General features: G+C 39.7%; 1 protein-coding gene across 2 annotated transcripts in view; it reads left to right on the forward strand.

Moving 5' to 3' along the window:
* The window catches only part of KNTC1 (kinetochore associated 1), a 495,394-nt gene that overhangs the window by 15,139 nt on the left and 464,501 nt on the right, over positions 1-15,754 (forward strand). For both annotated transcript variants that reach the window (XM_069214955.1, XM_069214954.1), the window contains exons 2-3: positions 463-609; positions 14,489-14,609. In XM_069214955.1, coding sequence (XP_069071056.1) covers positions 478-609; positions 14,489-14,609 — 253 coding nt within the window. In that variant the 5' untranslated portion in view covers positions 463-477. The remainder of the gene's footprint in view (positions 1-462; positions 610-14,488; positions 14,610-15,754) is intronic.

Here is a 15,754-nt window from a genome sequence, read left to right on the forward strand (position 1 = left end):
TGTAGTAAGTGAACATTTAGCTTTGCAAGTTTGATGTCTAACTATGATAAAAAAAGTACTTAACGTGACCAGGAGAGCAATTGTATGCGTAAACAGTTGTTTGGAGTAGGCAGTGTTCTCCTTAGTACCTTCTAAAATAGGAGATGCATGACAAATTTACCTTAAGTTGTGTGTATGTTTAAAAATATTTGCTTAAAAAGATTTTCCATCATGTATGTTCCATAAATTCCCTCAGTTCATTTTGTTTTGGCATGAATCTTTGTCCAAGGGAAAAATGCAATATTTTTGCTGCTCATGTCAAACGATATTGATAAGTTTCTCCAGCACTCCATGAACGTGTAGATATTATTAGTATTATAGTGGGATGATCTTAGGAGGCTAACCATCATCACTACCCTAGCCATAAGGTTTCAATTGATTGTACCTCTTACAAGCTTACCTCTATTCTGCTTTTAATTGTAGAAAAAGAGCTTCATCATGTGGAACGATATTGAGCTTTTGATGAATGATGACACTGGAAGTTGCCGTTTAACTATCGGTTCAAGACAAGAATGTGGGACAGCCTTGTACCAAGTGGACACATTATTAAAAATAACTTCTTCTGAAAAGGTGAGAACATTTATTGTATTATGCTAAAGTGTTAGCACCTTCATCAACTGTATCAGTGATTGTAAAGTGTGAATTTTTTTCTTCTCCTTAACCAAATTTTCATTTCTGTCACAGTTCTATGTTGAGTAACTTGATCTTATGGTAGACATCGGCTAATATGTACTGTACATTTTTGTTCGCAATGGCCTAATGTAAAATTATTAACTGCCTAGAGTGCGTGACGGACTTGGTGTAAATATGATTGTCAGATCACATTTGAAATAGTGTGGAATTGATTTTCATTCCATGTGTGCTGATTTGCATATGCTGTCAAGTTCTTCAAAAGATTTGATTTACAGATTCATATAAAATTGGAAGAGAATCAGTGACAGACTTGGTTTTGACCACTTAGCATAAGGAAATTTTGTGCATGAGAAACCTTCAGTATACTTGCCGAGCTATGGCACAGAGGAGAGTGGGGTGCTTTGAATGGCGCATGACTGACACGTGAGTCAATATTTTTGAGGCAACATAGAGAAGATCATAATGATCATCAGAGGATGTTTGAATTAAGCAGAATAAAGTTGTTTTTCGGCTGTAAATAAATGCTGCCCCTGTACCCCACTCAAAATCAAAACTGCTTTCCAAGATGGCAAATTTGAATTTAACGCTTTGACCCCGATTGGAATGCAGCCTAGGAAGCTTTGATATTCTGACACCTAAGGACTATTTGATGCAATCTTAGACTGCCTGATTCTGCTGCATAATAGAGCATTAATACAGAAGTTCGTCTGAGACACAATTGTGAGTACAGAGCTAAGGATACAATCAAAACCTTTTGCCAGAGGTAGTGAAACTGTGATTTGGGACCCAGTCGAGGACTGCGAGCGCCTGATGGTGACACACAGTCTTCTCCATTTAGGCAACTCTGGGACTGTCACACAGATGAATTATGCATCACAAGTGTAACTCTTTCTTTGTCCCAGACACAGTGCAAGTTTGTGTGAATCCCGCGGGATGTTTTGTGAACAGACAGTTATGTGAGCCTTTAATACTAAGTTTCCTTGACTTAGTTTTTCAATAGGATGTCTATCTGCTTTATTAACTAAATTATCTTAATCAGACCTGCAAGGTACTTACATGATCTGTGATCACAGCTGAAACATCATATACTGCCTTTACCAATACCTGCTGATAACACTTTTATCATGGCCACACTGCACAGACACATAGAAAACACCCTGTGTGAAAGAACTTACCCACACAAAGGGCAGACAGAAAGAAAAACACAAGATCATTCTCCTCCTTGAGAGGCAGATGTTGACTGTCGAGCGATATCTCCTTCCCTGAAGGGACTCATTCAACAGGGCCTAGTAGCTTTAAAGAAGGACTGATTTCACATAGATGAAACCTTATCAGGTTGTTGATTTGGATAATTTGTTTGGGAATGCTGAGATACTATGTGAGCATGTAAAAACAGATGTGACCTACCAACTCCTCATGCAGGGCAAGCTAACTGTGAAAGTAGCTAAACAACACGGAATAATGCTTGTGGAAATAGATAACAGAGAAAATCACATCTATTGTAATCACATATGCATCAGTAATGACCTTGTCAAAGTAGACCTGAAGGCTAATTTTCGGGGCCTCTGTTGACATATACTTAAGGCATCAGAAGACTCTGAAAAGACATTGGATGGAACACATGGAATGCTCTAGGATACCAAATTAAAAACCTAGGCTTCAGAAGAACTAATTAAAGTGCATTTCTTCATGAGCAAGTATGATATTCGGTACAAAGGAAATCGGATAACTGTATTTCAGGATGTCTCAGCGAGCACCCTCACCAAACTCAGAGACTTGAGAGAGATCACTTCTTTCCTCAGAAATGAGATCAATCCATGTAGATGGGGAGTCCCCTTTTGGCTGATGCTCACCATGAATGTTAAAGCTCAATCACTAAACATTTTTGGAGGCTAAAATAGTCCTTGGCATCTCCGACTGCAATTTACCTGTGGACAGTTAGAAAACAGCATCCTCAAACGCAGATTACTCTTGGTATTCAGGGCCTCAATTCACCTACATAGAAGAGCGATATCAGATGAAATTGACTTAAAGAGAAAGACTTCATATTCCTCAAATCATATTTTTCCAGAGTCTACTCCATCCAAATGGTCCAAATAGGACTAAAGGAGTGTCTATTCTCTTTAAAGCAGAAACACTGTATTGTGTTAAAGAGGGAAGGATGTTGGAACTCAAGGCACCTTGGTGTTTTGCTATTCACTAATGACCGAGCTGAAACACTCATGCACTGATAAAAAATCTCAGGAATGCGCTTCTTAGTCCAACGGAGACATTTATTATTTCACTACACAAAGTTCCTAAAAGGCGATTAGCACACATTTAAAAATGGTCACAGCAATGAAATGAAAACCTACACAAATGATTCTCCACAGCAATATACACTGCAAATATATGTATCTATATTATAATGCAAAGCAAATAATGAATTAAAAATGCATCACCGTAGGGCCTGTCTGGTGCTTCATCTTTCTCCTGCCAGCAAGCCGATGACCCCGTTCGACTGAAACGAGAAAGAGAGAACTCTACCCTCATGGGAAATATATATATATTGATCAGGCATTCGACGTCTGAATCCTGATTTAGGTCTCTGAATCTCCTACTATCGACCTCTTTTATATCTTAAAAAAACGAGGAAGGAATTTTCTGGAAAAAACCCTCCTGCTGCGCAAGAAGTATTCAAACATGCTGGCTAGTTTAGGTAAGCTTTGAAAATAACATGTTGGGATTTGGCCACAATCGCGGGGTTCCAGGCCAAAACAAGGCCGTTCTCTGCCGTCTGAGTACATGCTTATGGCCAAAGCCCTTGGTGAGAAAAAGTACAAAAACAAGACAGAATGCACATTGTACAACGTGGAAAATCATGTGCAGCTTTTAACATGGCAGTGTCTAATGCTAAGATAAGGTCCGTAGGCAGAATGAAGCTAAGGGTAAGCTGAATACAGAATGGAGTCTGTAACTGGTGACCACTGAACAGCTAAGCCATGTGCAGAGTGGTGCAACACGAAGTCAATTGTCAAAACACGCATTTCACTGGACTTAAGAGGCAGAATTCATTCTCTTTTTGCAACTTATGGCAGTAACCAAGATAGAGAATGTTTCTATGCACTTCTTTTTCCTTTGATTCTAACATTATCAGGGATGACATCTTGATTGGATGTGAAGCCACTGCAACACTGAGCGTTAATCTTGACTTTTCTTCAAGTAGGAATTACTCCCACACTACACCAATCTCATTACTACAGCGTATAGAACACTTGAGCTTAGACGATATAGAAAGACTTGGCATTGTTTCCAGTGTTCATAGCACATACACATGAATAGATTATTTAGTTTCTCAGTAGAACATCGCCCGCACCAATAATGAGTTCCATAATAGATGCAAAAATATTATCCGACCATTGCCCAGTGCCTATAAGCTGGTGACACTATTCATCCTCCCTAAGAGATACAAGGCTTGATAAAGAAATAAAATGATCAATACCAGCATGAATAATGAGGGCTTATCCTAGCTACAGGCAAACATGCCACGCATGATCAGCACTATCTGCATCTCTGGTTTGTTCATTCCTGATGGAGTTTCAATTTCCCCACTCTAGATCACCATATATTATTTTAATTGCAGGACTCAATTGATGACTCAGAAGTTAGAGCTGCTAGCAAGAGCATAGTACCTAATAAGGCACCATGACCTGATGGCTTCTCTGCTATGTTTCATAAATCTTACCAAAAAAACTCCTGATGGGGCCAAGAGCCTCATTATTGTGGCTCAAATGCATCTATAGCAATATTAAATAATGATGTTAAAAGCTACACAAGAATTTTTGGTTCCACGTCTCAACACTGTCTTCCCTGATTTAGCATCTGTTTATCAGTCTGACTTTATCAAAGACAGACAAAAATCAGACAGTGCCAGGTTAGCTGTGGCCAAGATAAATACAGCATAGTGTGCAAAACATCCCTGATACTTCACTCCTTAGAAACCAAGTAGTCTTTTGATTGGACGGGTTTGTGATTTCTGGAAAACTGTCATAACACAACAAAGTCCATGTCAAAAAAAGAAAACATTAATTTTCACAAACTATGTTAAACTGGTGCCAAAAATAAATTTATGTTATAAATTCACCCCAGGCATAACTGTAACAAGAGGCAGGAGACAGGGTCGGCTACATATGCCCCTATTTTCCTGTCTTTCCTTTAAAGCACCAGCACAAGATATTACATCTAACCCACGTGTTCAATTTAGAGTTTGAGTGGACATCCTCAACTGGCTCTACATGTGGACAACATCCCCTCTGCTTCTTGACTGTTTGAAGACATACTACTATCTACATCTACTCGAAGAGGTGTACGCCGTCTTTGAAGCTTGCTCTTTTAAGATCAGCCTAATTGAATTGGTGGGAATGGTAATGTTTGACTATTAGACCAAATATGTTACTTTTATAGCCAAAAATGAACTTATCTATACAAACGATAGTGTCAAGTAAGATGGGGTCTGTGCACTTATTATAAGGAGATAACATTCCCCCATATACTGGACAAGCTGTATAACTATGTACATGGGGTTGGAGATAAAATGGCTAGGTAGAGGCTTTAAAATACATTTAATTTACTGTATCTTGTGTATATTTCTGGACCTCCACTATATGTGCCTATATCAGCTAATCGAGCTATACAACAATATTGTACATATTTCACATGGATGAATACATCTCCCACAGTGTCTGAGAATTCTCTGTTTCAATCAATTGCTGATGGGACCATTGGCTTCCTGAATGTCCATGACTACACTAATTCTGCACAGCTGAACCCTGCATTGGATTGGTCCCTCTTAATCACACACTAAACCCTGGGCTAGGTTTGAGCAGGATAGAATACAGCTCACCTTGTATTTACAATGGTGTCCTATTCAGTCATCCTCCATTGATTGAACTTTCATTAATAATTGTATTATTTAAGGAGTGGGACACAGTGGTAAAGACCGGACAGAATAATTCCTATCTATCTTCAGTGGCTCCAGGAATTAAGGCTTCTAATTTTCATACTTGGAGAGAAAACAAACACCATATGCTTGGCGAGCTGTTTTGTGCAAGTAGGTTAAAAAATGGACAATAGTTTGTGGAGGAACTTTGAAGTATCTCCACATGACAATCTCTTGATTAATCCACCTCCTTCATTAGGCTCAAAGAGAAATGTATGAACTGAAGGGAATGAGAAATGCAACACCCATAGAATTTCTCTACCAGTAACATCCAGCAAAGAATGGCATAATAATACTATATACTGCCCTAAGGAGTTCAAAGAAGGAAAACAAGCATAAATATATGGCAAAATGGGAAGGTGAGTTGGAAGTAGACATAGCAGGAAATGCTTGGCCAGGTATGTGGATGAGGGCTTCCAATTCCTCAATATGTTTGCAATAGGAGAAAAGCTTGTGTAGGATCTTTGTGCATTGGTGTTTTATATCTGCCAGGGTATGACCAGTGGTTGACTCCTAAAAACTAAGTGTACGAGTCTGTGTCAAATGTGATTCTTTTGTTGGAATATACTGGAGATGAAGTCTTATATCCTCTTAACATTTCCACCCACATTGGGAAGCTGATTATACATATTCTCTGAGAAGCAAGATTATCCGCTGCTCAGTTTTGGAAGCCACATGATATTCCACTAGAGTCTCTGATGGCTCTAATTATGGAACATTTGCACAATGGCTAACTTAACAACCACAATCCTTGATAACCCAAAAAAGTTAGGAACCATTTGGGCTCCATTCTTGACTGTATTTTAGGTCCACTGGTTTGTTTATCCCAGGAGTAATTGTGTATATTATTATATATATTTTAATGCTCATGTACATTAAAATTAGCTGAGAAATATTGTGTGAGGAGGTTCTTCTGTTCTGACACCTTCCTTCTTATTAAGAATGTGGAGAAAATTATGTAAATGTATTATTTACTCTGTACCAAAAAATTAAATATAATTGTGTAAATATAATAATTGTTGAACAAAGTAGTGTTTGGTTCTCCAGAGGGGGTGTTGATATTAGCTCCTCTAATTCCTAGAATCCTTTTAATGATGATCTCTAGACAGGGATTCTTTGCTTCATTGTTTACAGAGCAACAAACCAGACATATAACTGTTTTGTATCTAAGAGTCATTTTTAGGGCAGCTCCAAATAGTCGTCTAGTACCTAGTGTCAACATTTCTTCAAAAAGGTCTAGTTTGAATTACAGAGAGAAAATGGACTCTGGAACAGCCCCCTTCAACCTCTGGGATAGATGTGTTTTCATTTTTAGTACTTTTGTACTTTGACAGGCTGTCCACCAGGGCCACGGCATTTTAGCAGTGGATACATAACCTCATTTGTGTGCCTATTAGTTTGTCTTGCTGTTGTGCTAGAACCAGTATCTCTCTTGGGTGTATTTATTTTACTGATATGACAACTTTTTCACTTTGGTCTAAAAGAGGCATCAGAAATACTGGCCTTTAGTGAAAATTATATCCTATGCAAAGGTTTTGCTGTAACTATATACAACCAATATTTCAACTCCTGACTTCCATATAGTTGTAACTATAGCTTCTTCCTTATAAGAGTTTCATTCCAGGACAGCTGGAGGCAACACAGTCCTCCAACTATTACCAACCATTTCTCCTAACGAAAATCGGAAACTATTCGCTATGGTGGTGCTTGTTTAACTTGGGCTGGAGAAGATAAAAGCTTCCTTTTGAAGGGGCTGCCACACAACTAAGTACACCTCTGTTCTTCCTTTCCGCCGATAGCTCCAGACCATTAGAGGAGAGTGGTGGGTTGAGCAAAGCAAAATACATAGAGATGATGGATGGAATGTTTTCAAAAGTCTCAGCCACAAGCACTCTTTGAGTGCTGCATTTCAGCGAAGAAAAGCAACTATTCATGCCTATCAACTTGAAGCTGACAGCACTCCACTCCTGCATCCTGCCCTAGCATTGTCACATCTCTGTGAAACTGCCCCTGCTCACTTGTAGATTTGGCAGCTTATGAGAATATTGGAGTGGATTTACAGGCGTGACAGTGATCCAAACGGTATATCTACCACAGGCCATCTACAAAGAAAATCCCCGGTTTTGGGCTAATACATTTGCCACACTTTTAACCATGTCTCCATTTCAGGAACAATTCCAGAAGGGTTGGATTGGTTCTATATTAAGCCCAGTATTCAAAGGTAGAGATTGGTCCAAACCAGAAAATGACATGCCTTATTGGATACTGAGGCAAAGTATTTTGCGTCTGCTCTACTGGCTGAACTAACCTGTTGGTTCCTCACAAATAACATCATTACACTAAATCAAATGGGGTTTATGAGGGTGTCTGGGACAACAACGAATATTCTGCCATTGGCATACTCCACAAACTGAAGAAACAAGCAGCCCCTTCATCTATGTTTTGTTGGTTTTAAGTTTGCTTTTATTCGTGTTGACCGTGGGGAATTATGGGTAAACCTTGCTGAATAGGATATTCCTCCACCCCTCCTGAGCGGATTCAACAGCTGTATGCTAATATTTATATTTGAATAAAATGAGGCAAAAGATCTCGTGTCTCAATTAAAATATTGACTCATCATGGCCTCAAGCAGGGTTGTGTCCTTGTACCGTTTCTCTTTAGCCTTTATCTAGCAGGATTGACAAAATCACTTGACGCGATAAATTGTCATCCCCCTCGTCTGACGATGTGATGCTTTGCAGTCTAAGCAAGATTGGGCTTTGTTGCCTTCTGGATTTGAGTTTTAAAATATAGGAACCTTTTCACCACAAAAAAAAACAAAAACTTATAAGAAAGGGGAGACATTAACAGCCACCTTCCTTACCCTGTATAATCACTTAAAAGGACCAACACTCATGCCAGTGCTGACAGTTAAGACAGCAAAACTTCTTCCAACCCTTACCTATGGCAGGGAGGCACTGTGAGGTCAAGATACAGCCTTGCTTTCATGAATAATAATTAAAGCATAGACACAATCTGTTTGGAATTTGGCCTTACAAAGCAAACTGTTGCCAGACTGTGTGCTTTTATCAGGTTAAAACTCTTATTAACAAAGTACTGTGGTCACTAGTTGCTAGCTCTCGGGTGACGCCCTATATATCCTGTTTGCAACAATCTATAACCACAATCCATGTGCAAGCCTAATGGGCCCTGTCAGTACCATACATGACGTTAAAAAAAAAAAATGCTTAGTAAATGTATGAGGAAAAAATCACTGCTAAGGGCATACTAACATTGGGAAAGAGATCTCGTGCTTGGATGTTGATTACCACTTATCTTTCTGAAACCCGCTTCTTACTTTGGATCCTCTTACTCAGTGTTCACAAAACAGAAATGTATGACTCTATGGTTGGTGTTATTCCCGTCACTAGCGGAGAAACCACCCTGGCTCCTGAATGAGGAAATTGCCTGTAGGCTTTGTGAGGCACCAAAGGAAGATCTAATCTGGTTGCTTAGCATTTGCCCACACAAGCAAGGCAAGAACTATTGAAAACCCTCAAACTCCAGAGGCATACGAACATACAGGCAGGCAACTATTGTCGAGACCCGAAAGATACTGTGTTGAATTGCCAATTTATTAAATTTCTCACTAAGTTATTACTTTTGGAGAAAAGATGTAGTAAGGTCGAGCAACAGTTAAATTAATACCTCAGAACAGTATGTATGTATTATCTCTAAGATCATACTGTGTGCCTGTTTCTGCTTTAAGTGGACTAAGTACTTTATCCTTCTATTTTTTAATTGTGTGTGTGTGTAATGGTGCTTATGAAATCTGTATTTAATGTGATGGTTTTAAGTAACTGATGCAAATAAAATAAACCCCCATAAAATCGGACACCAATTTAGAAAAATAGAGCTTATTTTGATCTTAATTTAGACACCAAACAGAACAGAATTGCATCAGTACAACCGCAGTTCTTTGTTTTAGAAGCATAATTAAATCACAGTAAAAATGAACATTGAAAACTTAACATTGCGTCAGTGGGGTAAAACTACTAATGACAATTAGTTACTCAGAGGTCGAGTTACTTGGCATCGTTAGAGGGGTAAGGTGGAGCGCGCAGTAGGACCAGGCCATGACAGACAGTTCAATTTTACCTAGCCCGTAGAGTCTGGGTACAAAGTTGTCCTGGCTGTGTGAGTTGCTGAACGGGACCCGGGCTGGTGCTGAATTTATCCCTCACACGGTGCTGCAGGAAACAAGCGGCAAAAACACAGCAGGTGCTGGGTTGTCAATGTCCGATGCAGGCTGCACGGTGTGCCCTGCATTTGCAGCATCAAGTGTGGGGGTCAGTTACCTGACAGGCAACCAACAAGTTTTGGCAGTGGTAAACACAAAGAAAGGCTTTGGTAAATTCACTGGGTCCGGGGGAGTGACGAACCGGCCTGAAAGACCATATAGGGACATATAAGCTCATGCTTACATGTCTACACCTTAAATATAATGCACCCTGCCTCATGAGCGGAGAAGGCCTTTCTTGGGGGGGAGGGGGGGAGGTGTCAGACATATATGTAAGGCAGTGCATTGGGTTGTGCCTCCCTTGTTGAGGGCACCGTTGAGATTGAGCAATGTGCACTGCTCCTGCAGTCTACAATGGCAGACGTGCTATTAGTAGTTTACTTGGGTCACCAGGGTGGCACAAACGTGTGCTGCAGACTGGTGACCCCTTTACCACCTATGCCCTGGGTATCCTAGATACCATTTACTAGGGTTTTATAAGGCGTAAATTCTTTGCTAATTGGAGAATTACCAAGTTGGCAAATCAGTTCTGGGAGAGAGCCTGAGCACTGGGGCCTGGACAGCAGGCTCCAGTGCACTAAGAATGTCATAACCATCAGCACTGGGTACAGAAGGTGGGGGTGACCATCCACAAGGGGGCCCTTTCCTACAGAAAAAGCTTGGAGAAGAGTTGGTTATACCCCAAACATGTACGTTTTGGTGCACATAGATTCACAGAGCATTCTAACACTGGAACTACAGATCCTCGTCTACTTCCAGACCCTGTCTTTTTAGTCTTGCGGAAAGGCAGCAAAATGAGATCCTTGATATAATTCCTAAGCTGATGTGATATGAGCCCTGACATAATTATAGAGGCCATGTTCTGATATAATAAGAACTTTGCCATAAGTCATTCATGGCACCAATAACTTAAATAAGTGGATTTCTTCAAAGAACAAGTAGATTTCTGAAGCATCCCATCCCTTGGACCAGTACAGAGTTTATCATATTCTGCACCCCTGCGTGAAGATGCAAAAAAACAGAGATATAAAATGTACAAGGGTGATTATTACAAATCTATGTTAAAAAGAAAACATTGAAAAATTAATGTGAAACTGACCCTTCGAGTTCCCATTCATTAAACTTCACCCATCCCTCATCAACCAAACCCAGACTTTTAAATCTCTATTAGCTTAATTGTCAACGTGGTCCAACAATGGTACATTGTGCCTTTCTAGTGAATCACAATGGTATGTTTAACAACAATAGCTGCTACAAAAGAGAACTTCTTTGACTTGTGGCCTTTTTTGGCACTACTCCTTTGGTTTTCCTGATCAATATGCTGTTGAAATGTAGGCCCCATTCCATAAATAGGCAAGTTACAGAAAGCTACTGATGTTCGAATAAATAGGTCCAGTATGATTGTTCCTTTTGCGTTTAGCAGATAGCTGCAAATTAATCCTCACTGGCCTTCCTGAGTAAAAGTATATACTAATAATAAAGCAGTAAATAAATACATTAGCATTTGGTGGACGGGTGCTCTGTTACAAAAGTGTATTTTCTAATGCACTTGTAATAAGGTAGACACAACATCTGTCATTTTTGTGAGGAAGTATCCTGTAAGCAAAACTCTAAAACAGGCCTTTAGCTTTTTGTAGCCAATCCAGTTATAAATATCTAAATGGGCCCAACGGCGTACGCCAGGAACTTTGCCCTGGAATCTCTGGAGTTAATTTCCTAATTAGTTCTTCACCGCCTAAATTAAGGAGGCGTTGAGTTGTTTTAGCTTAAAAGCAGCCACAAGACATTCATTTGCAATTTCTGACAGTGTAGAAGAATGGAACTCGCTGGTGGTTTATTTTGTGGGGAGCCAGCATTACAACCATCCCTTCAGGAGTTGCCTTATGGGTTCTCATAAGAACTGGGGTATTTTACTCCCTACTTTTTGAAGTTAAGGGAGTGGGGTACATTTTTTTTTTTTTATTTTTTTTTAGAGAGTATGAAAGTAGTCCCTCTATAGAAATATTTTGTATCAGTCGAAAATGTTCAGCGCTGCATTGGATATTTATTTTATGCAATCCTTGCCTGCCTTTTATTTGAAAATTCATATAAATGAACCAATGCATTATTCATCCTGTGGCCTTCCTTCAGGCCAGGTGGTAGCGATAGCAGTGCACTTGATTGTGGAATTTCACTGGTGATGTTCCTGATCTTGAGGGCATTAGTAATGAAGGTTTGGTTATGGTTCTGATAAAGGAGGCGCTCATTATTATTTTTGAACTGTAAACATAATCTCATGTAATTCCTGATTATTCCGATATCTCTTTCATGCGTAATTGCATTCAAGGGAGACTTTGTTTGAGCAGAAAATGCATTGTAGGAACTATGAAAATCGATGTATGCCTTTGTTGTATGTGCTGCACTAGCAGCGTACACCATCTGACTTTAGGATCTGTATGGACTGTCCAATAAGCTGCAAGTATGTGTTCCTTTCACACGGAATGGCAGCTTGCACATGACTGCCGACTTGTAAAACCTGTAAAAAAAAAAAAAAAAAATACCCTCGAGCATTACACGTGGAAAAAATATGGGGGGTTATTACAACTTTTGAGGAGGTGTTAATCCGTCCCAAATGTGACGGTAAAGTGACGGATTTACCACCAGCCGTATTACGAGTTCCATAGGATATAATAGACTCGTTATACGGCTGGTGGTATATCCGTGACTTTACCGTCACTTTTGGGACGGATTAACACTCCTCCAAAGTTGTAATAACCCCCATGGTCTTGTGTTCCTGCCCTTTCTTGTAGCCATACTTTCTATTTTCCCACTAAAATCTATTTATAGTTAGCAAAACAAACCAGTTCAGTTCTTATTGGACGAAGCGAAATGCCTGATTTCAATGAACTCTTCATTGGGCTGCTGAGGGTTAGACCTTAGAAGGAAAATTGTGACTACATTCCGAGTTAAAAAGAAATCCCTCAGCACATTTGTCTTACAGTCTGGACATATTTTTCAAAACACCTGTATTTGGGAATTTTTCCAACAGGAGCTGATGACCTTGCATTTTGTAGTTACTCCAAACTTAGCAAGTCTTATGATGTATCATTGGTGGTGGTGGTGAGCACAAGATGTTGCAACCTTGCCTCCTAAAGGAAATACTTAGATTACTCTGCTTTCCTCCGAGTTCATGACATCCTGGCAATAGTAATATATCTTGTCTAGGTTATGCGAATAGTACATGTGTAGGAATTTCGAAAGGCTTAATAAACTATCCTTACAAAATGTGACTACTTTGGGACCCGTTGAAACTAAAATGGTGATACAATGCCATTCTAGCTCGTTAACACATCCAATTTAAGGCACTCTAAACAGTCTCTAAGGTCACATTCAACTAATGATCTACCTTGTTAACATACCTCTGTATACCTTACAAGCCACTGAGGATCGTACTGTTGGCAAGAAATGTCATGCTAGTTATTCATAGGTTTAAGTAATCCAAGTGTCCTATCAATGTTCTCTGTCATAGAGAAAAGGAGACAACCGCTTTCGGTTCGGTTTATAAACTTTATTCTGCAAATACAAAATAGCCATAAAATTACATAAATAAATCATTACTCTTAGGCAGAAGGTTTGCTTTGTTGTTGGATGTTTTCAATTCCTTGCTGTTGCTTTACAGTTTATACCCCCAAAAGATGGCTAGACTGGAGGACAATGTGTCCTATACACAGCACTCCCGTCACAAGCAAGAAAGCAAAGAACAACTTCATACACGTATTAGTATGAAAGACTGCAACAGATTCTGTAAAGACCTCTGTGGACTACTGAAGAAATGATTCATTTGTAACAAATTGAGATCCAGAACAGAAACCAACTTCATGTCACGGAACACAAAGTTGAGTATTTGGATGTTTGGCTCATTGATACCTACAACATAGTCTCACTTAAGATGTTAGGAATGTCCTTTATTTAAAAATGTAGACCCAACAGAAGTAAAGAAAGAGGAGCTTTTGAGGCTTGCTCAGCTTAAACATCTGTTGTATCTGGATCTTCCCGAAAGTAGCAACCAAGGTTTTTCTAATCCCACAAATATGTACAAATTTTCCTAAACCTCCACAACTATTTGAGATAAAGAATCCTTGGTGTTATTTCAGACGTTTCTAAAAAGATGCTCCATGTTATTTTTGAGAGCGAGAAATCACAAGGCCTTTTCTCTCTTTATCAACAAAAGGAATAGTTACAAGTATTTGGTCATTGTTAGAAAGGGTGCCTTCGTGACTGACTCCCCATAACCTTATTAAAACAACTCATCCTGCTTACGTTTTTGCCTTAACAGCTGGTGTAGATGGACAAAATTTTATAAGCACATTTTTAAATAGCCTATCCTACGGTAACATGATCTCTTGTGCTTCTTGTTTTCATTTTAATCTGGTGGTAGTCATGTGTTGTGATAATCATTTTATTAAACAAGAGATTGCAGTATTTGCTTTGTAATGTACAGAAGCAGGTAGATTTGAGAACATCAAAAGATGTTTTTAATATGACTCCTAACTGTACTTCCTTCTTTTGTTATTCTTAAGGTGTTGGACCTACCTAAGCTGTATGCTTGCAACTCCAGTGAAGGTTGTGTAATTGTAGCCGACCAATCCGTGTCCCTTTTTGACAGCATTTGCCAGTCAATCCGGCTGCATCTCCAGTTTGGTGAGTTTTCCAATTTGAGCAGGAAGGTAAGAAATCATTCAAACAAGTGATGTTACACAACACATACCTATTTTCATGAAACAAGAACGCTGTCTTTAATACAAAGCCTTTAAGAAATGGGACCTCAGCAATGAAGGAACACTGCTGAGGGTTATGATAGGGTCAATGAGGGCCTGTGATTTTTGTTGAGGCGAGCCATCCCTTCACGGATGGTCACAATTTATCTCTTAGGAGGAGGATTCACTCCACTATTCGAAGAAGTGATGGCAGTCACCAACTACTGTCCTCACTCAAAAGTTGTCCAAGTGCACTGAATGCTGTTTGTAGGTCTACAAGGAAAGTAGCCAAAAGATGGAAGACCAGCCCCAAGTGTGCAAGTACTTGTGAAATATGATAGGAATGGAGGAAAGACTGCTCTGCCAATACTACCACTCTCCAGACCTCTTGTGAAAAGATGCCAGCTGTTCCCAGTGCTATAGTATGTACCAGGATCAAAGGAATTCCGAATGAGCATTTATGGCTCGAAATAGAAAAAAAAGAGACCCCGTTTTGGTGAGAGTCCCAGAGCTGGCGGTCCGGTGGTCTAGTATCACTGTTGACCCCAGGATCAAGAGCTGATCTGCTGAGAGAAGGCCCTAAGGAACTTAAGAAGACACCACATTACCAAGCTTTGTAGTAAGTGAACAAATCAACAAGCATGCAAAGAAGTTGTATGGTCCCTTATATTAGGTTTCTAAAGTAGCAGTCAGGCCTACAGGACAGTCACTACACTCAGATCTCAGGCTCTCAGAACGAGACACTTGGCAGCCTACTCTCCACCTGTCCTGGGCATTGGTGGGAGAGAAACCACTGAGGTAGCATGCAAGACCTAACAAGGTCACCTAATTAATGTTCACTTGTTCCAATGCTGCACCTTGATTACCGCATTCGTCTGGAACTGGCCAACAAAGTACTGTATTACTGATGGATGCTAGAGCTCAACAACTCTAATTGAGGGATGTAGGCACTGTATGTGTGGGGATCCAGTAGGTCTGATGCACCTCTACAAGTCTGAAGAGCTGTTTGTACACTGGTTTGTTTTAATACCTAGGTTCTTTGAATAGTTTTATTTTCTCTTTTTTCTGTTTCTCTTCTTTTCTTTCACT

The sequence above is a fragment of the Pleurodeles waltl genome, chromosome 11 (assembly GCF_031143425.1).
Source record: "Pleurodeles waltl isolate 20211129_DDA chromosome 11, aPleWal1.hap1.20221129, whole genome shotgun sequence".
Classification (NCBI taxonomy): domain Eukaryota; kingdom Metazoa; phylum Chordata; class Amphibia; order Caudata; family Salamandridae; genus Pleurodeles; species Pleurodeles waltl.